This window comes from Hydra vulgaris, chromosome 12 (assembly GCF_038396675.1).
Source record: "Hydra vulgaris chromosome 12, alternate assembly HydraT2T_AEP".
Taxonomy (NCBI): Eukaryota; Metazoa; Cnidaria; class Hydrozoa; order Anthoathecata; family Hydridae; genus Hydra; species Hydra vulgaris.
Window position 1 is genome coordinate 6,087,501 of NC_088931.1, and position 22,500 is coordinate 6,110,000.

The 22,500-nt window shown below is 27.0% G+C and overlaps 1 protein-coding gene across 4 annotated transcripts in view; it reads left to right on the plus strand.

The window, feature by feature from the left end:
* Window positions 1–22,500, plus strand: part of LOC101241167 (dedicator of cytokinesis protein 3) — a 179,575-nt gene that overhangs the window by 114,144 nt on the left and 42,931 nt on the right. For 3 of the 4 annotated variants that reach the window (XM_065811340.1, XM_065811339.1, XM_065811341.1), the window contains 13 exons: window positions 3,267–3,441; window positions 10,833–10,933; window positions 15,915–15,998; window positions 18,501–18,601; window positions 18,688–18,769; window positions 18,879–18,934; window positions 19,008–19,119; window positions 19,202–19,272; window positions 19,665–19,780; window positions 19,904–20,040; window positions 20,166–20,261; window positions 20,537–20,635; window positions 20,747–20,841. In XM_065811340.1, coding sequence (XP_065667412.1) covers window positions 3,267–3,441; window positions 10,833–10,933; window positions 15,915–15,998; window positions 18,501–18,601; window positions 18,688–18,769; window positions 18,879–18,934; window positions 19,008–19,119; window positions 19,202–19,272; window positions 19,665–19,780; window positions 19,904–20,040; window positions 20,166–20,261; window positions 20,537–20,635; window positions 20,747–20,841 — 1,325 coding nt within the window. The remainder of the gene's footprint in view (window positions 1–3,266; window positions 3,442–10,832; window positions 10,934–15,914; window positions 15,999–18,500; window positions 18,602–18,687; window positions 18,770–18,878; window positions 18,935–19,007; window positions 19,120–19,201; window positions 19,273–19,664; window positions 19,781–19,903; window positions 20,041–20,165; window positions 20,262–20,536; window positions 20,636–20,746; window positions 20,842–22,500) is intronic. The other variant, XM_065811342.1, reaches the window with a different exon arrangement.

Below are 22,500 nucleotides of genomic sequence, written 5' to 3' on the forward strand. Positions count from 1 at the left end.
ATTTGGATATATAAAGGCATCAACCGTATTGCCAATGTTAGCCAATGTTAGGAACTTGAATATTTAACACATATTTCTAGTGGCAATTGTAATGCAATATTCATATAAAAGCCTCTGGTCACTACTTAAATCATCTAAAATTTCTTTATCTAAAACAATAATTGTAGACTTAATAACACCAAAATTAACAACTAAATTAAGCTCATTATTGATATTTGTAATTTTATGTATTGGTCCAGCAAAATGTTTTGGTGAATTAGTTGCTCCATCAATTTTTTTAAACAAAGATCTAAAGGGAAGCTTATTCTGATGAAGATTGCAGCCTATAGTCTGACGTTTTTGTCCAAGTTTTTTCTCTAACTCCACAACCATTCTTGCTTTATGACCTGTGTTTGTTGAAGTATTGTCTACCAAAACTGCTTTTTGAGTGTTTAAAGAGTCACATTCTTCAAGAACTTCATATAGGCACTGAGCTTGCTTTTTTCCTGTTGCTCCAACAAGAGGTAAAACTTTGTAAGATACTCCCCACTGTAAAGGTTATGGAGAAGTTCTTTAGTCATAGTCATGTGATATTCTTTCTCTGTTGATCTCTTTAACACAACCTCGCCATATTCCTTTTTTATTTCTCAAATAACTAAAGTTTCATTATCAATTTTACCATCAACACTAAGGCAAACAAACTCTCTGTTATTTTCAACAGATTTTAAGTCTGACAATACTTTAACTGACTTCTTTTATCTGTCTATTTTGGATTTGTCGAAAACTAAAGTTGATATAACTGTTGGATCATTAGACAGTCCTGATAGATCGAGCATAAGAGCATTCCCTAATGTAGCTCCAATCGAACTTCTTGTATCGTTTCTGATCAATTCAATAGCAAACTTTGGAAGCTTCCAAAGATTGTAAATTCCTGATAGATTTCTTGCAGGCTCCCGTATCTAAAAGAAAAGTTATAAAGTTCATTAACAAAAAATTTCAATATAAAAAAGTGATATGTTAAAAAAAAAAAGAAAATTAAAAAAATGTAAAATAATGAACCAAATTTCAATTTATTCGTTAATTACCTCACTAGAGCTAGAAATCACAGATTTTGAATCGGATTCTGATAATACTATTTCTGAAAGTAAATTAAATATTTCTTGTTGTAATGATCCACATTTTTATATTCAGTTTTATGTTTCTTTAAATATTCTTTTCTTGACCATTCATGATCAACTGAGCCAAGTTGAAACGATCCTTTTAGACCTGACTTATCTCTCCGGTCTTTTAAATATAACTTCAAATATTTCTTCTACATGAATCTAAATATTATTTGATAATATTGAATAATTTCATAAATTCATAGTATTAAACTTTATCACACTAGTAATATACTAATGTTAATTTTATTTAAAAAATTTTTTATTTTATTTATCTATTATTAAAAAATAACATAGTACTTTTTTATCTGGACTACATGTGCATAAAGTATGAGTATCAAGACAATTATCTTGACTACATTTGATATTTTTATCATCACAAAGAACAACTTTAAGATCACATGCGCAGGAACTGATATCAAAAAGCCTATCCAATTTTATAGAAGTGTTTTTTTCTGTTAATATTTTGCATTTACTTCGGTTAATTAACCTGGAAGTGTTAAGAAGTACTCCAACTTTTTTTTCTACAAAATAAGTGAACATTAATGGTAGCTGAGTGTTGACTTTTTTCTAAATCATGATTATTTTTTCAGCTATTAGTTTTACAATTATGATAAACTTGGATAAGTATTGTTAAAAAAATAAAATTCTTGAATAATCTGTCTGTTTGTGGGTGGTTCTGTACTTGCAAGAGGGTTAGGACTTCCACCAAACTTGCTTTTTGTGCAATTTCGTGTTTTACGCTTGTTTGAAAACATTATTTTTCGTTTTTCAAAATTTTCTTTTTCCCACACAATTATAGCATTTGTTTATTTTGCGTAAGTGCGCAAACAATCTTTAATTTATTTAAAAGTGTTAGTGGTAAAGATGGAGTTGCAAAAAAATTTTTAACTAAATATATCAATATTTAAAATCATTTTAACTCAACTTAAACTTCATTAAAACAAAAAGTTTTTTACCAAGAACATTTTTTTCATCTATTAATCAAATCTCTTTATTACCAAACCTCTGATTCCATAATCGACCTAATATATATATATATATATATATATATATATATATATATATATATATATATATATATATATATATATATATATATATATATATATATATATATATATATATATATATATATATAATATATTTATATATATATATATATCTATATATATATATATCTATATATTTACTATATATATATGTATATATATATATATATATATATATATATATATATATATATATATATATATATATATATATATATGTATGTATATTAGACCATTTCAAAATTGTATATAAAAAAACTAATTTTTGAACTTTATTTGGGCTACCCTTTGATTTGATGTGGTTTGTGTTCAGGAAAATTAGTTCAAAATTGCAAACTTAAATAATGTGTTTTAGGGATAGCTCAATTAACTTTACTTTTTAACAGGTCCCTATTATTTTAAAAATGAAGTTTTTTCAAAAGTGTCATGTTGGGTCTTTAAAGTAGCAAAATTATATAAAAATTTCAAAAAAAAAAGATGATTTCCTACTACAATTATTTTTTTAGATTTAATTGCACAAAAATTGGTTTTTTAACTAGAAATAAAAAAAGTACATTTAAAAAATTTTTTAATTTATTTTATATAAAACAATTATTATTTTTGAAATTTATATATTATTTTGCTTCTTTTAAGTACCAGGTTAACCTACTTTTAAGGAACTTTTTTTTTTTAATTTTAGGTCCTGTTGAACTGTTACTAAATATTGGAATAATGCTTTGAAACTTTAATGATTAACTTTTTTTCATCAATTAACGACATTTAAACATCTAGCCACTTAATTATTAAAAGATAATTTTTTTGAACTGGTCTAATGTATATATATATACATACATGTATGTATATATATTTATATATATACATACATGTATATATATATATATATATATATATATATATATATATATATATATATATTTATACATACATGTACATATATATATATATATATATATATATATATATATATATATATATATATATATATATATATATATATATTCATATTCATATTCAGATATTGAGTGTTAGTCATATCTGATCTGCAACTAAAAATTAAAAACAATTAAAATTTTAGTTTGATAACTCTATCAACTTTACACAAGTTCGAACTTACCTTCGATTACCTGCTACTCAAGCTGAATTATCAAAGCAAGAAGAAAATGGTGTTGTATTTGCAGGACCACACAGAAATTCCAAAGAGAGCTTAACAATAAAGACATGTTTGTGTTCCACAAAGCTCACTCAGAATTGTTAAGTATTTTTGTTTCTTTAAAAGAAAGTAAATATATTGTAGTTTGTATTGTTTATATGTTTATATTGATTAAGAATGTTTTTTTTTAATTTACTTAGAAATTGTTAAAACTTATTAAATGGCACTTTAACTTTTATTAATCTAAAGTTACTTTTAAATGTAAAGTTTTAAATGTGAATTATTTTTACATAACTTAAATTAAAGCATAACATATATTTACATTTAAAATAATTCATTTTTAAAAATTATGCATAGCCACAAAAAATGGACTCAACTTTAAAAGCATTAAATTAACAATATATATATATATATATATATATATATATATATATATATATATATATATATATATATATATATATATATATATATATATATATATCTATCTGTGTGTGTGTGTTTATTATAGTTATTTTTACATATAGAGTATGTTTTAACATATTTTAATATTTTTTGATAATTTAACTAATTATAATAATTTCTATATTTTGACATATTTTCAATTTTTCAATCTCCTTTCCTTAAGCAAGTCTACAAACTTTTGACTTAATGCCCCTCATTAAGTTTTTCACAGTGCTATGAAAAACTTTATTGCAAAATTTCTACACTATTTGAACAGCTCAAACTCTGTGTTGACTTTAGCTTGTTTATTATTTAACTTAAATTTAGAAATAGTCCAAAATTTTTCTATAGGGTGTATTTTTCTCAGTATCAATTCATTTACGCCATTTTCTCGGTACCAATTAATTGTTGTAGATATACAACAATTAATTGGTGAAAACCTTACAAGGTTAAAGATACTTTTCGAGGCACTCATTTTCTTTCTTTTTGTAGAGTTTGGTATTCATTTTGTTATTGAGGTTACAATGGCTAATAACTAGATTAACAAAAAGTTTCATAGCATGAAGGGACAGATACAGTAAAAGGTTGCGACTTTGCTGAATGACAAGCCAAGCGATAATGAGTTTTGTTTAATGGAACTAGAGGTGATCGTTTGTTTACGCATGATAGTATTTGTAGTAAAAAGAAATAGATGCAACCCTACAACAATGAGTGAGTAGTTTGTCAAGAGTCAAGTTTAGCAGATAAAGCAGGTCCAACTACATTTACAATGTGCTTTTGAACCTGTCTGAGAGTGTGAGTGTTGTTCATTATCAATATAAGAATGTCAACAGTAATGTGATAGCTGTTTGAAGTAAATAACTAAGTTTTTTTGGAGTTGAAATTCACAAGCCACTGCAAGCCCCTAACTGTTGCAGAAGAGAGATCAGGTTAAAAATGGCTACTTTTTCTAAGCGATTGAAAAATGAAGATGTTTTGTTGAGACAAGAGTATAAAGTTGAGTCTTCAGCAAATAGAACCACTTTAAATGTTAGAATATTAGGAAGGTTGTTATTGTAAATAAGAAGCAATACAGGAGCAAAGATGAAACCTTGCAGTGGTCCTAAAAATACAGGAAATGAAAAAGAGTGTAGGCCTTTGAGAATGACTTCAAAAACGCGTTAGAAAAGAATGATTTGATAATATTAAAACTTTTATATAAAGAAACTTTACAAGCCAGTGTGAACCCCAATCTGTTACAGAAGTGAAATCAGATTCAAAATTGACTGCCTGTTCTAAGCGATCGAAAAGAGAAGACTTTTTGTCAAGAAAAGAGTATAAAGTTGAGTCATCAGCAAAAAGAGCTACTTTAGATGTAAGGTTGTTGAGAAGATCATTAATGTAGATTAAAAAAATAGGGTCAAGGATAGAATCTTGAGGTACCCCAGAAGTTACTGGAAATAAAAAAGAGTGTTGGCCTTCGAGGATGACTTTGATAAAGTGGTTGGAAAGAAACGATTTGATAATCCCAAAAACCTTTCCAGATACACCATATAAAACAAGCTTATGGAGAAGACCAACATGCCAAATTTAGATATGTCAAGAACCTTAGATATGTCAAGAGTAATAGCCTTAGCCTCTCCGCTTCCATTTAATGTATGATAAAATCTTTCAGTCACAGCTGTTAGTAAGTCAGCCGTAGAGCAAGAAGTCCGAAAACCGTATTTATTGTCTGACAGCAAGTTATTTGATACAAGATTCGATGTGTGAAATTTGTTGATCAAAGACTCAAAGATCTTGCTAATAACAGAAAGAAGACTGATCGGACGATATTTGGAGGGGTCAGAATGTTCATCGGAGTTTTTGAAAATTGGAACAACAGATACCATTTTCCAGTAGGCAGGAAAACAAGACTCAGTCAAACACTTATTAAATAGTTTAGAGAAAATTGAAGAGAGTTCTGCAGAACAATTTTGTAAGACTGTGACAGGAATCATATTTGGACCACAAGCCGTAGAAGAATTTAATAGAGATATGACTTTTGCAAGGAAGCTGGAGTGATTTGAATGTCTTGTTAACCTGTTTAATTGAAATGGAAGGAAGAGAATGGCCATAAGATTAGACGAAAAGTTCTTTGCAAATAGTTCAGCCTTGTTCTTGGGAGAGGTAATAAGATCAGTCCCATGAATGAGAGATGGAATGTTAGACCTTCCTTTGTTATCAACGCTGTTGAAGATTTTCCAAAAGTTTCTAGAGCCTAACTTCTGAGATAAGATAAGAGATTTAGTGAACTGAGAATAATGTAGCTTAGCATCTGACAGCATCTTTTTACATCGATTTCTTGCAATAAAAAATAGCTGTTTGTTCTCGAGAGAGTTGTTCTTTTGAAAAAGATGAAAAAAATGATTACGATTAGATATAGCAGCTGCACACAAGTGGGCGAAAACCATGGAGTAGAATGAGGCTTGACTTGGAACCAACAAGAAGAAATAAAGGCATCCATTCCTGCCTGAATTCAGAAGGTTATGTAGGAGGCACATTTTTCATTTTTCATTACTTTTGTAAGACTATGATAAAAATGTCTGTTCCACAAGTTTTTATTAAAAATTGACTTTAGCATTGGAAGCTGGAGTTATTTAGACATATAACAAAAGTTATTTTGTTTAACTAGAATGGCAAGAAGAGGGTGCCCATTTGATTCAAGAGTCAAGTTAGAGGAAAAAATTCTTTGCAAATAACTGTCTTATTTTGGGGAGAATTAATAAGATTCGACCCATGAGTTAGAGATAGAATGCTAGACTTACTTTAGTTAATCACACTGTTGAAGATTTTCTGAAGGTCTCTAGAACCTAACATCTGAGATAAGATGCAAGATTTAGTAAACTGAGAAAAATGGAGCTTAGCATCAAAAAGGACCTTTTTACATGACTTCTTTTGATAATAAAAAGCATTTGTTCCTAAGAGAGATGTTCTTGTAAAAAAGATGAAAAAAATGATAATGATTAAATGTAGCAACTGCACAAGAAGGTTAAAAACTTGGAGTAGAATAAGACTTGATTTAAAATTGATAATAAAGAATAAAAGCTTCCATACCTACATGGATCCATGAAGTTAGGAGATGCATTTATGCATACATAATATGAGTATAAACATATATATTTGCTATTTATTTATACGCTGGCATACAATATCTTTACAATACATTTTTTTTATCAAATCCAGCTTCTGTTAAATTTCAACCTGGGTCACTTACTAGTTACAAATTGGTTGCCAAATCATGCATTTCTTGCCAAACTTATCCAGCTTTGTATATTTATATCTATAGCTGACAGCTAGTTTAGAAATAGTTCTAGATTATGATTTTCTGAAGTAAATGCACAAAATTTTTTCACAGCTATTTTGATATCATTTTAAATAATAATCTTTCAGGAAAACTTTTGTTTATTATTTTTTTGAAATAGAAGTACTGATCTGTGTTTATGTTTACTTTTTTTTTTTTAATTTTTTTGTTAATTTAAAGCCCCAAAGTTGAGTCAATTTTTTCATGGGTATGCTTTATAACATTATATTATATGTAAAATTTAATTACATATATTTAATTTAAAAACTGTGCAATTTTTAATTGTAATTTACTTAATTAAATTACTTTTACTTGTAATTTACTTTTGCAAAATATTACATGCGTAAATTAACTCTCCTTTATTTTATTGTCCTTATTTTATCATCTATTATTTCCTATATTTTATTATCTATTATTTATCTTTAAATTCTCCTTTATTAATTGATTGAGAAGCAAAAAAGTCCTTTATGATTGGTACCATACTTTTCACTCGCGTTTTTTAATATTATTTTGCTGCCTGAGTTTTTTCTTTTTACCATTTAGTTAACTAAGAAAACCTTTCAAATGAAAAAAGTCATTTCAAGCTATGAAATCTTTATGTTTTATGTTAAAATACATGGAGTAAAATATAATATTGAGATAAACAGCACCTAATTTATAATGTAAAAAATGATTAAAAATATAATCATATTAGATTTTATCTATTAAGTATTAGGGTGGTCCTTAAAACAACTTTTTTTTTTAAATGTCTCCCACCCTCTAAATGTACTATATATAATAAAATGGTACTAAAATTAAAAATTTTTTGAAAGAAATATTTTTTTAGTGGGTAGCACAAGACCCTTAAACGTCAGACATTTCCCTATAATTATCAAAAAAATTGTACTTCAAAAGTATATCATATAGGGTCTTAAAAGAAGCGAAATTATATAAAATCTTAAAAAAAATCAGCATTTTGTCAAAAAATTATTTTTTCAGATTTTACTGCCTAGAAAATGACATTTTTAAACTAAAAACTAAAAAATATGCATTTTAACAGAAAAATTTTATTATAATTTTTTTTCACAATGTTTTTTTATAACATGATGATTATTTTTAAAATTTTTGTATAATTTCGCTTCTTTTGAGACCCATCATAATATACTTTTGAAGAACTTTTGTTTTGATAATTATAGGGACCTGTCTGATGTTTAAAGGTCTTGAGCTACCTCTAAAAACATTTTTTTTTTCAAAATTTTTATAATTTAGTATTTCTTTAGTATATAGAACACATTTAGAGGATGGGAGCAGACATTTAAAAAAAAGTTGTTTTAAGGACCACCCTAATAAGTATGCTTCTTAATGTTATCGAATACATAAAATCAGGATTTTTTCAGTGTTTATTTCAGTGTTCTACTTTTTCTGCCAGACATAATTTTAATTTTTTTGCATTTATCAGATTAAGAAAAAAATTTTTTTTAAAGCATATGCAATGGTAATTTACTTTTACTTGTAAAGTACTTTTAAAAGTGAAAGTAACTTACTTTTAAAGTTCATTAAAAAGTTGGCTTTTTTACAAAACATATTTCATAAAAAATTTCTTTTAGATCATCATTAAATATTTTAATTTAACAGTGATACGAAACCCCCTCTCCTAATTTTGGGGTATTACACACTATATATATATAATAAATAGCATGTATATAATAATAATAATATATATATAATAATATATATAATAGTGTTTATATATTTGTATATAAACACTACTATATTTATAATTATATATATATTATTATTATATATATATATATGTGTATATATATATATATTTATATATTTTTTATATATATACACATTCTGGGACTATTCTAGGAAAATGATTTTGGCTGTGGTATACCCTGTGCTGATGCCTGCACGCCATTTTTTCGCACAAATTTGCCATTAAATTTTACACACATATACATATATGTGTACCTACATACCAGGTATGTGATGTCTAAAAAAAACTTCTGTTGAAAAATTAATGGGTCCCCGTGGTAAAAAAATCCAAACATTTGGGTTACAGGAACTTTACTATTATGAACTCTGAGTCCTTATGTAAAATATCAGCCGGGCACTCTGATACTAAAGATTAATTTAAATGTTAAAGTTTCCTTTAAACTCCTTTTTTTTTTCCTAGTGTAGTCTGTGAGTCTCTAAACATTTTTCTGGACTTCTTTCGGGGCCAGGTTTGCAAAAATGAGACTTTTTGCAAACCTGGCCACGTCAAAGTTATAAGATTTACCAGGGCTAGAAAAAAATTTATAATACTTTATATATTATAACTTTATGCTTACATTTACTATTTATTAAATACTGGCTTACATTTATATATTTTTAAACTCTAATTTACTTCCAACAAGTTTGCAAGCAACCATTATTAAGTTATGGGTTACTTTAAAATAGAGAATAAATTAAAATACTAGGAAACATATAACTGAAAATCTAAGATAAGATACAAGATAAAGTAAAATGAGAATAACAGAGCTTAACATCAGACACAACTTTTTTACATTGGCTTCTTACAATAATAAAAGGGCATTAGTTTTTAAGAGAGATGTACTTGCAAAAAAGATGAAAAAAATAATTATTGTTTAATAAAGCAACTGCTCAAGATGGTAAAAAATTCGGAGTAGAATGAGGCTTGACTTAAAATTGAAGAGAAGTAATTAAAGCTTCCAAAGTTTTATTCCAGAAGAAATAAAAGCTTTCAAGATGCACTTTATGCATACATATTATGGATATAAACATATATTTGCTATTTATTTAGATGCTGGCATACAATATCCTTTCATTTTTATATAAACTTAAGTATTTATATGGTGTAGTATTTGTTAAAAGAGAAGATGATAAAATAAATGTGTGGTGTGATTCTAGCAAGACAAGAAAATGAGGCATAATCTTAGACAAATTAAAAAATTCCGTGTATCGAACGTTTGTTAGAAAAGATTAAAGTAATTTAGGTATCAGCATGTAGAGAGGTAGCAGCTTTAGTAGAAAATGGAAGTGGTAGAAGTAAGAAAACTTTAAGAGAGTGCCTTACATATTGTATGAATGAGCTTTAGTTAAGAAAAAAATGCTCTAGATTGTTTATATTAGAAAAACTGCATAAAGAAGGAAGGCTAACGCCTTAAGATGATGATGATGATGAAGATGATGGTAATGATGATAATGATGATCATCATTATCATGATGATGATGATCATCAGGCTTTAGCCTTCCTCTTTTATACTGTTGATGATGTTGATCATGATGATGATAATGATGATAATGATGATGATGATAATAATTATGATCATCATCATTATCATCATCATTATCAACATCATGATAATAATGATAATTATAATGATTATGTTGATCATAATGCTGTTTATATATGCATATTTATACAAAATATAACATGAATTTTGAATTTAAAAAATATGCTTTAGGATGTATAAATGTTTATGCAGCCCTGATCATAAACCCGGCCCCGGCTATATTTTATAAAACCCGGCCCCGGTCAAATATCAACTCCGGTCACTTACTATACATACATACAAACATACATAAATTAACTGAAATGTAGAAATACATGCTGTTATATATGTATACATTGACTGAAATGTGGAAATCTCAATTATGGTAAGATCCTATTATTTAATAAAAAAAAACTGTACTTATAATGGTTAGTGGTTTTTTAATTTTTAAATTGTTTCATATAGCTAATATTCAGTATTTACTACGCTGGAGAACAAAATCAAATGATGAAATTAAAGAAGCACTTGATGGTTTGTTGCAGATTTCTCCTAATGAAATTGTTAAGGTAAGCGTGTGTGTGTGTGTATTTATATATACATATATATATATATAAATATATATATATATATATATATATATATATATATATAAATACACACATATATGTGTGTGTGTGTGTATTTGTAATTTATTATATTTATAAACAATTAACCCAAGAAAATACAAAAAGCATTGAAAAATGATCAAAATTTTAAAATTTTTTTCAGTTTTTCTAAATAACTTTTTCAATATTAAACGGATTAGCTTGTTATCATAGTGAGTTTACAATTGCTGTGAAAATTCTGTGAAAATGTTACAAATGTACAATAGTTGTAATCATTAGAATACAGCTTTTAGGATTGTTCAAAATATAGTTGACTTTTGTTGTAGTAAAAAATATTTTTTTTAATTTTTCAAAAAGTTTTATTTAATAAATCTTCACCATCAAATGATAAATTTCTTTTTCCCGAGTGTATGCCAGATTTACAAAGTACTTCTTGTTCAGAATTGCTTCCAATTGTATATTTACCTTTTTTAAAGTTTGTTAGTAGAACTGAAATATCTGTTTCAGGTAAAGACCTTCTGGCTAAGGGCAGTTTAATAGAATCTTTGGTTTCCATTTTGTAATCTTCTTTTTTAGAAAATAAACCTTTGCATGTTTGAAAAAACTCTTTCATATATTTTCGATAATGTTTCCAAAATATTGTACATGTTATTGGTAAAATTGAAGCACTAATGTTTGCAAACACTTTTGAAATAACAATAAATTTTGATTTTATATTTGCATTGCTAAATTTTGCAATTGATAAGATCCAGTCTGTTATCCAGCAAAGTGTAAAAAAGGAAAATATTATTATTGCCAGTTTGAGTTGATTCCAGGAAAATTTTAATGATCTGACTGCTGATAAATTGGTGTTATTTTTGTGATAATTTTTTAATGATTTTAAATGCATGATGCTTATAAGAAATAGACACACGGTGCCAAACTCTAGTATTATTCTTGTTAATGCTATATAAAAATTATTGTTTGGTTTTTGTAAAACTAAGCCACTTATTTCATCACACATAGAAATGTTTGTTTTTAAAGAAGTTTCAGTTTTAAAGTATTCAAAAACATGCACTGAAACTGAAATCATCCAAGTTGATATCAACCAGATCCACAAAACCATGCTTTGATAAAACTTTTTTTTAACTCTGCAGTATTCAATAAATGAAAGTAGTAACAAGGACAGAATCATTTCAGAGATGCACACATTCCTCACAATATTAGTAGTATTGCATAGCTGGTTTCCTAATACTGCTTCATTTTTATTCTCCAGTACTGCAATTGTAAAAACTGGAACAACATATGCTGCAACAACAATGCTACAAAATCCAATGTTGACTAATATATAATAATTTCCTTGCTGTTGAAATTTTTTGTATAAAAGTAATACTATAGCTGTCAATAAGTTTCCTATAGTTCCCAATCCTCCTGTGACTATAGAGAGAACTGTAACATAAACTTTTATATCTGTATCTAAATCTTTTTTATTTTCATCCATTTTTTTGTTGATTAGAAATTATTTTTTTTTTATTGATTAGAATCTTCTTTGCATGACTTAAAGTTTTATATCCTTTTTTTATTGATTACAATCTTCTTTGTTTTGAAGTTTTGTATAATGTTTATTCAGCTGTTGAAATCTTATCTATTTGTGAGCAAATTCTTTTTTTATAATTCAATTGAAATTGCTCTTGTATTTGCTTATGAAAAACTATGATTGCTTGGCAACCATTGTTTGTTACTTTAAAACTTATTTATAAGCATTATTTTTGTTACTTTTCTTTATTTTATCTATAAGCAAATGCAATAATTTAAAGTTTTGTTTAAATTGCTCATTAATTATTGATGGTTTAAAAAAAAAAAAAAAAGAGTCAAAAACTTAAGCACAAATCACTAAAGTAAACTATTGTTATAAAAAGTATTAAATACAATATTAAATAAGAAATAAGTATGAATAAATATGTATTTATTTATATACTCACATATACACATGCATATGCTCTTATTCAGTTATGAAAAAAATTATTTTTTCTAAAATACTCTAAAAACTATTTTATAATGAGTGGCTTTCTCATGTGAGATCATGACATAAGTGGCTTCCTTGTGTGAGTTCATGACATGAGCAGTTTCCTTATGTAAGTTCTTTAAAAAAAACTAAACTATAAATTTAATAAATGTGATAAATAAAAAAACAACAAATTGGTTTAAATCATTGTCTTGTTTACTATTTTTGAGAGCATTAAATTTTTTTTTATTGCAATCAAAAACAATATTTGAATATGGGAAGCTATTATGGCAATTTAGACTTTTGACTTGCTTGCTTTTTTTTTTCTTTTTTTTTTTTTAAATTTTAGCAAATAAAAAAAGTTTGCTTACAATATTATTCTTCAGTATTAAAAATTTATTGTTGAAAAATCTCATATTGTTTTATAGTTCAGTGCATTTTTTATTTTAGTTTTAAAATAAATCAATGAAAAAAGTTATGTAATAAAATTACACAAATACACTTTTTTTTTACTCAAAAGAATCTCAAAATTATTTATAGTATTAGGTGAATCTTTTTGAAATCAATGAATATTTGGCACTTAAATTAGTAGTTATTTTAAAGTTGGTCTATCTGTGTTATTAGGGTGAATATTTGTGAGAATGGTAATGGCACCAACTAACACCAGTGTTGGAAGCAATGGTCTCACAACATATAGCAAAGATCTAATCAACAATTTCATAATGCTCTAGGAGATTTAAGATGAAATCTGCCTGGTCAACTCCCTTGGAGCTTTTAACTATAACTACTCTAAATAGGATATTGATGACATAAATGATTATGTCATCAATATCTGCCGATGTAACACAAACAGAAGTTCTTTTAACAGTAACAGTAATATTTAGATTCTCATCAATCTCTTTGATTTTTTTGCTATCTAAGTGCAGGACAAGTCTCTTTCCATTCAAAGTTTCCATTAAATCTTATCTTATCTTTTTACTTGCCTTATCTGGTCTCTTAATAGTTAAAATAACTTTATTACTTATGTAATTAAATCTTTATTTATCCTTTGTTCTGCTAGTTATTTTTACCTAGATCTTTTAGCTTTTAAAGGAACATTCTCAAGATTCCTACCTGCTTTATTGCATATAGCTGCAATGGTTGTGGTTCAAGGTCAGACTCCAACCCTATAACTAGCAGATACTATAGAAGTACAATTTACCTGATCCTCAGGACTAATACCTTTCATTATCTAAATAATAAAAAACAATGGTATTTCTACTTTAAATGAATTTTGTTTTAGTTTACTCAAAATTAATACAACCAACTTATATTTTATAATCATCATTTGTTTACTTTGGTTTTTACTGTAGAATCAAAGTTTTGAAGTAATTCATCCACAGAATCTTCATCTGTGAAAAATACAGCTTCTGACTCAGATGCAGATGAACCAGCATCAGAATCAAAAGAAACCTCACTTAGAGCCAGGTCCTTTTTTTTCAGACTTTATGTAAATATTTAAACCATATACACATCTATGGTTTAGATCTTTACATAATTAACCCTTGCAAATAAGATCTTTGCATGGAAATCTTTAAGAACAAGCTACAATAGATTTAAAAGGTTTAAATTTCAAAGACCTTGGAAATTTGGCAAACTATATATATCTCAACACATTTCTAAAGCTGGGGAACTGGTTTTTAAATAAATATAATGCTTATGAACATATCAAGATTCAGGTTTTTTTTAAATAAAATAAGTGTTCAAAAAGTCTATTGTTGAGCTTTACTCTAAATAATGCATGTTTTGCGTAGTATGAGCACAATTCTACTAATGCCAGAGTTCTCGTGCTTGTTTGATGCATAAAAATCTTCTTTTTTTTTTTTTAACATCTTCACTTCCAACAAGGCTGCAAGCAACCACTAATTAGAGTTGAAAGTTAGTGGAGGATGAAGATTGTAGAGCAGGATAACGATTGATAGACGACTTAAAGGATTGCAAATTATATGAATCAGGAAAGCAAGATGAAGGAAGCGAATTCCAAAGAACTGATGTTTGAGGAAAAAAATAAGAGTTTTTGGAGCACTTAGAAACAGTCATAGAAAAAGGATGAGACAACTGATTGATGAGTTACACAAGAATGAATTTTAGTAGGTGCACAAGAGGTGCTTGCTCTTTAGAGTAATGCCCAGATATAGTATCTGTAGAAAAGAGAAAAAGAAGCAACATTACGGCGATGTGATAATGGTTGGAGGTTGGCTACAAGAGCAGGTCCAACTATGTTTACAATGCATTTTTGCACCTTGTCTAAAAGAGAAAGGGCATTATTAAAAGATCTGCCCAGATATGGCAACAGTATTCAATACAAGGCTGGATTTGAGATTTATAGAGATAGAGAATAGAATCCGGAGTAGAAAAATCTTGATAAAGAGATGCAACCTTAGCAGATGCTAATTTTCCAATCGATTTGATATATGGTTTCTAAAAAAGATCCGAAGTAAGAGTTAATCCTAGAAGATGAAGGGCAGTTGACTCATTGAGTGCATTACCGTTCATAAATATTATTTATGAGAAGTAAATTTTATGAAGTTATTGTGCTTTTTTTTTGTGCTAAATAAAAATATGTATTTAGCAGAGCAGAAGAATGTTTTTTTATACAAGACAGAAAAAAAGTATGTTTCTAGGACACCCTAATATTTATATATATTAAAATAATATTACTATTATATTATTGTTATAATATTTTGAGGGTACTAACTATATAGTAAAAAAGCGTTTTGTTATTTAATTTTTAAAAGTGTCATTTAAAAATATCGAACATATTTAGGTAGGAACATAGTTTTGTTTAAAATTTGCATTTTCATTGGTATTATGATATATTTCTTAAAGAATTTTTTAAAGGTGTATTTTTAAAAATTAGTTTCTACAAGATAAGTGTATTCTTTTTAGTTTTTAAGAAATTTATAATTTTTTTTACAGTTTCTACAAGATGTATTCGATGCATTATTCAAGATTTTATCTGAAAAACCAGCTGACTTTTCTCTTCCTGTTTTTAAAGCACTAGTAAGTTTTTAAGACTCTAATAAGTTTTTAAAACGCAAGTACATTTTTAAGACTTGTTAGGTATTTTTTAATTATTTAATTAAATTTGATACATTTTCTATTTAACAAACTAAAATTCTCCAAAACTTGTCATTTGAACAAATACATTTTTTTTAAATATGTACAATTGTATGACAATTTATTATGGTCACCCTTATTTTTCAAAAAGAGTAGAAAATAAAAAAAAAGAGGAAGTTTTTATTTTTCTTGCTGATTGTCAACAACTGTTAGTTTTAACACTTTTAAGTTGAGAAAAAAAGTAATCTATAATTATTTTATGAATTAACGTGAGACATTGGAAATAGTTTTACAATCCTTTTACAATCCCTGTTCATTTTAATGGAAACATGTTCACAATTTACTTGCAAAGATATCATTAAAAGTACTTATTAAATGTTGTAATTTATAAATGGTAATAATAGTATAAAAATAAAATTATAAAAAACTTTGCAGATCTTTAACTCAATTAAATCAGTTGAATTAATATCTTGATTCTCCTGTAAAATATTAAATTAAGGGCAACTGAAAGCATACTGATAATGAAACAAAAATAAAAAGCATACTGGCAAGAAAAATACTAAAAACAAATTAAAAAAAAAAATTGTTTACTGTCTTAATCTTTATATATTATGTTTGAAAAGTTTTTGTTTTTTTTGTATTTTATGAATAAAATTATTTTTAAATGTCTGTTAAAAAAATTGATTCTATATAATGAAAAAATTTGTACAGTCGTGCAACAATAAGGCCATCGTATAAAATTGATAAAATTAAAATTTTTGATACTTTTTAATTTTTTTTTTGATAGGTAACTTTAAATATGGTCACAAGAGGCTAGTATTAAGTAAAATAGTACTTGATCTAAAACTAACCAATTTTTATTTATTAAAACTTACAGTTTTTATTACTAGTTAGTTACCAACAAAGTTAATATAAATGTAACAATTGTAATTATTACATTTATATTAACTACTATATAAATTGTAATGTGCTTACATAAGCATATAATAAGTTATATAGTAATTAATACAAAAATTGTGAATAATAGTTTTCTTGGTGATATTTTTCTGCTTCACTGATAGGCCAATATAGTAGTTCATTATGGAATGACATTTTATCAGCAGGTTTGTGGTGAGGCTTTTTATGTTATCTATTTTCTTCTTGTCAAAATAGGCTTCGAAAGAGTTAGGCAACTTTGGTCTAGATTGTGGTTTTCCAAGATAAAAACTTGAGCACCACAATATTGTTTACATAGAAATGAATAATGAAAACTGTATAAATGAATAAGCAAGCAAGTAAAATAATAATATTCAATTTTCATTTTGATTCTAAATATAATTTTTTTTCAATGGCTTCTTTTGAAAATAAAACCTTTTTATAAGACCCTGGCCTCCATTTCTTATAATCAATAATGTCCCATGTTTTTTTCTACTCAACCAAAAAGAAGCCAAAAGCAGAAGTAAGTGAACAACTGTGATTCCTTTTTTGACCTCATCATGTATCTGAAATAATATATATCTCTTTAAAAGACTCAGAAATATATTTAAGTTAGTTAAGAAATATATATATAAATTAATTAAGAGATATATTTTAGTTAATAGTAATATTAATATAAAAGTTATTAATAATAGAGAGTCAAAAGTAAAATAAAGAATTAAAAGAATGTTTATTATTCTAATAGATCAACATTATGATGACAGAAGTTTGTTAATATTGTTAAAAAACTGTTGCTTATTAGTTGCCAATTTGACCTCAAATTTAATAGAACAGTAACTATGATGTAATAAAAAAAAAAAAAACATAGTAAAGAGTAACATCTACATTATTGGGAGTTTGCTGCTAACTTTAGTTTCCTAAGAAGTTCATATGAAAATTCTATGAAAGATTAAGGTTATTCAGTATACCAAGATATTTAATAACTCTTAAAATCATTTGTTTATTTAAAAAAAGTTATATTTGTTTTAATTTTAACTTTTACATTGTTGTTCATCCCTTAGAAGTGGTTTGTTTTTTTAGAAGATGAAGACATCAAAGATTTTTTTTGTGTGATAAAAATTCCACAATCAAAATGACCAGCTTTTCTGATTTTATACCTATTAATGTAAGGCAAATAGAATGCTCTGATTGAAAACCAAATTGAAATTTTATTTAAACAATTAAAAAATTCAGAAAAAAGTACACTTTAGATAAATCGAATCCAATAAATCCAAGAACTTATTTAATGTTGAAATATGACTTTAGTCTTTCGGTCTATATAACGTTTATAAATAGGTTCATTATATAATAATAACTAAAAAAAATAGGTCTTTATAATCACATAGATATGATAATATATTCTACTTACCTTTTTAAAGCTAAGGATATTTACCAAATGTTTGTATATAGATGTTTATATAGCAAAAATAGTGTTCAGTTTTTTTGCTGTAAATTATTTTAGTGTTGTGAAAACCGTAAAAATTTTTTTAGGTCTCAATCACAAAAATAGTTGATTTGCGTAAATTTGAGTTATTTAAGTCAACTATGACAACATACATAGAATGTCATTTTAGTGCAACTCTTGTGTACAGGTGTGTAACTTTTATTTTAAAAAGTCTTAAGTGAAAATAAATCTGATTTAATAATTTATGAGGTTTTTTATTTTATTGTTCTTAAGGTCACTAGCAGATTGCCTGTGTTTAGTAGTGAAACAGCGCACTGTTTCTGATATGAAATCAACTTTTGTGAATGCTATGCAGGTAAAAGATTTTAAGGCATTATTTAAAAAATTATTTATAATGTTCCAATAATAAACAACGAAGTCAAGTCTTTGTATTTAGGTTTAAAAATAAATTTTTGAATTTTTAGAGTTTGCGTTACATTGTAAAAATGATTGCTCGATCACACCACTTACATATGAGCACGTATGTTTTTATTTCCTAAAAAACATTTTAAAATAAAGTTTTAGGGTTTTGAAATATTTTTCTTTTTGTAAAGGAAAAATACAAATACAGAAGTTATTGTGGATTTAAAAGATATGTTCAAAAAAATATTCCAAACTATAAATGAGTTTATGACAAACGAAAAAGAAGATGATAATGAATCAAAGGTTTTCTATTTAGAAAGTTTTAAAAATAAAATATGAAGTTTAGAAAATATAAAAAACTTATTAACCTATTTTATTTATTTAGATTGATGTATTGCGAAATATTCCTGAACTTTGTGATGATGTACTTAAAGTATTCACTGAATCTGAATTCAGGTATGCATTTTTCAAGTATTTATGATTTTTGCTCGTCATTAAAATTTTATTAAGACTTTAATTTTAATTTAGTTGCAGAATGATTTGTTAACAAATATGAGTAGTTTGTATGGTTGATAGTATGTGTGGTTGACAGTATATATGGTTGACAGTGTGTGTGGTTGATAGTATGTGTGGTTGATAGTATGTGTGGTTGACAGTATATATGGTTGACAGTGTGTGTGGTTGATAGTATGTGTGGTTCACAGTATGTGTGGTTGGCAGTGTGTGTGGTTGAAAGTGTGTGTTGTTGATAGTGTGTGTGGGTGAAAGTATGTGCGGTTGACAGTGTACGGGGTTGACAGTATATGTAGATTTATTGAATTATGTTTTTTAAACGTTGTTTTTTTCAGCCAAGATGTTAAACAGATGGTGACAAATTTACCGAAACATTTAAGTTCTAGTTATCAAAAAAAAAAGTTGTCAAGTCTACAAAATATTGTTGGTAGTCGGCTGTTTGGTAATACAGGCAAGATTTTTATGTTATGATAAGTTTGGTTTGATATAATTTTGATAAAGTTTTTTAATAAATAGTTGGATAAATTTTAAGAATTAGACTTGAAATTGTAATCACTTCTTTAAATAATTGTAGATGGTCGAGCACACTTGCTACCAGCCATCTTAACATATCTTAGCTATTTAATAAATAAAAAGCATGAGCTTGCATCTTGCTTGGAACTGTTAGGTAAAATTACAACACTATTGCAGCATGGAAACCACAGAAACTCAGTAAATATGTTTTTTTATCATAACTGAAATTTTTTTTTAATGTTATAATTGTTTAAATGAAGGTCAAAATTGTAAGTTGACAATTTTTATTATTTGAGTGTTTAAATTTTTTTAATTTCCTCTAGGAAGAGATATTTAATAATGTTTCAATGCTGATATCTTCAATGTTAGGACCAGTGTTAAATGTACTGCTTACTATTGAAAGGAAAGGTCAACTCACTGTAGGTAGTTTTTCAATACTTTTGTTATTGTTGAATTGTTTAAAATGAAAAACTTTATGTGTTTTAAATTATCTAATATAAAATATAATATTTTAGTTGTCTCAGAATATAATCTTATTGAGTGTTATTTTTAAATAGCTTAATGTTTAGCTGCTGAAAAATTAATTCAAAAAAAGTTTCTGAACACTTTTAATAATGATAATGATGATCAGTAATCATCATGATTTTAATCACTTATTATAGATTATGTAGCTAATTTAGAAAATTCCTTACAGGCTTTAACAGTTTCCTGCCTCTTTGGAATCTTAAAGTTAATGAATGAGCGCCATTTCCAGCTGCATGTTGAAACATTTCAAAACAAAAATGATCTCAGAGTAAGTTATCGCTCACTTATGTTATCAATAAGTTATCTATATTATCAGTTTTTATAATGCAGTTTTATAACTTGCTTCATGAATATTCCTTGACGTTATTATATTTTTTAGGATTTTTTAAAAAAATTGACTGTAGCGTTTAAAGAATTGCTCACAATGGAAATTTATCCTAAAGATTGGTTTCTTCTAAAAACTGTTGGGAATAAGTGAGATAAATATAAATAGTTCTATATTTGTGTGTGTGTGTGTGTGTGTGTGTGTGTGTGTGTGTGTGTGTGTGTGTGTGTGTGTGTGTGTGTGTGTGTGTGTGTGTGTGTGTGTGAATAAAGTATATATGTATATATTTTATAAATATATATACATATATATTTATATGTATATAAATATATATGTATATATATATATATATATATATATATATATATATATATATATAATATATATATATATATATATATTATATACATATATTTTAGGGCGGTCCAAAAATATAAAGTTTAAAAATGCAATCCTCCACAAGGCTATCCTTATTCCATATGCTATTACTGATTTAATTCCAAAATTTGAATAAAATTAAGTAATATTTAGAGGTAGCAACTTCATAAGACTTTTTGAATTCAATATCAAAAATTCACGAAATTTTACTTATTGATTTCTGATTATGTAAATTGTTGTTCTATTATACTTTAATGTTTCTTAAGACTAAACAAACTTTAAAAACAAGCTTTAGCTTGAAAATATAATCATGAAACAATATTAAACAATGGTTTCTTAAAAGTCTAGAAGTGTTCTTAGTGAAACATAAGAGCTGCTTTCGTCGGAACAGAAAACTCTTTCCGATGGCTGGACACTAGTTGCAACAGATACTGTTTCTGAGTTTCATCCTTTGTCAAAAAGAATTAAAAGATTGAATGAGTGCAACCGCTCTTTCTGCACAATCATTTACAACCTTTAGAACTTTTACACTAGCCAGCATTGATTGGAAGGTTGTGTCAGAAGCCCAGTTGGTCGGATGCTTTAACAAGAAGGTTCTTACTTCTTCCTTTCCATTTATTGCTAGAAGATTGAAAATATTCAAAGAACCACTAGTGATGTATGTCTGCAATGGTGCAAGATAGTTGAAATCTTTGAAGTCCAGACGTTTGCACGCATTTGTGTTTGGTGGCAGAAAAAAGTTGACAACCATAGAAGCTTTAGTATCATCATGAACGCGTTCATCAAAGAGAGTGAGAGCAACAAGTGTCTTCGAAAAATACCACAAGTACCGACCAAATGCCTTGATAGCAGACTCTCTGACTTTGATATTTGGGTACTTGTGTAGTAGAATTAGGAGATTCATATCATTGAAAGGAGCTCTTGATGCAAGAGGAGTTTCATATGCCGATAGCAGGCATAGTTTCTATGCCGATAGCAGGCATAGATTAGTGATGCAAAAAGTGCAATGGACTTGATTCCGGCTATCTCTTTTGCAGTAAGTTTGATCTGATCTTTAACTAGAAAAATCTTGATAGAATAAATGGCTTTAGCCATCCATCTGGCATGATGCATTGCTTCGGGTGCACGAAAACTAAATGTTCCTTCGCCTCCAAGGGAAACATAACATAGCTGTAGTAGCTCCTTGTAGTCATCACAGGAAGTTCTGCATGTATCGCGTCCCTGAAAAATGATATATCTGCACGAAGACCAATGGGCATACCTTCAAAGAGGATGTCATGTGCAGACTTAAAATCATCCTTGTTGATGAATGTCCACATAGTTTGAAATCGTTTAAACAGGCCTATTTCAGGTCCACTGGATGGTCCAAGAACAGCAGAGAACATATTGGCAAGCACAACCTCAAACACGTGATGGCGACAAGCAATCCA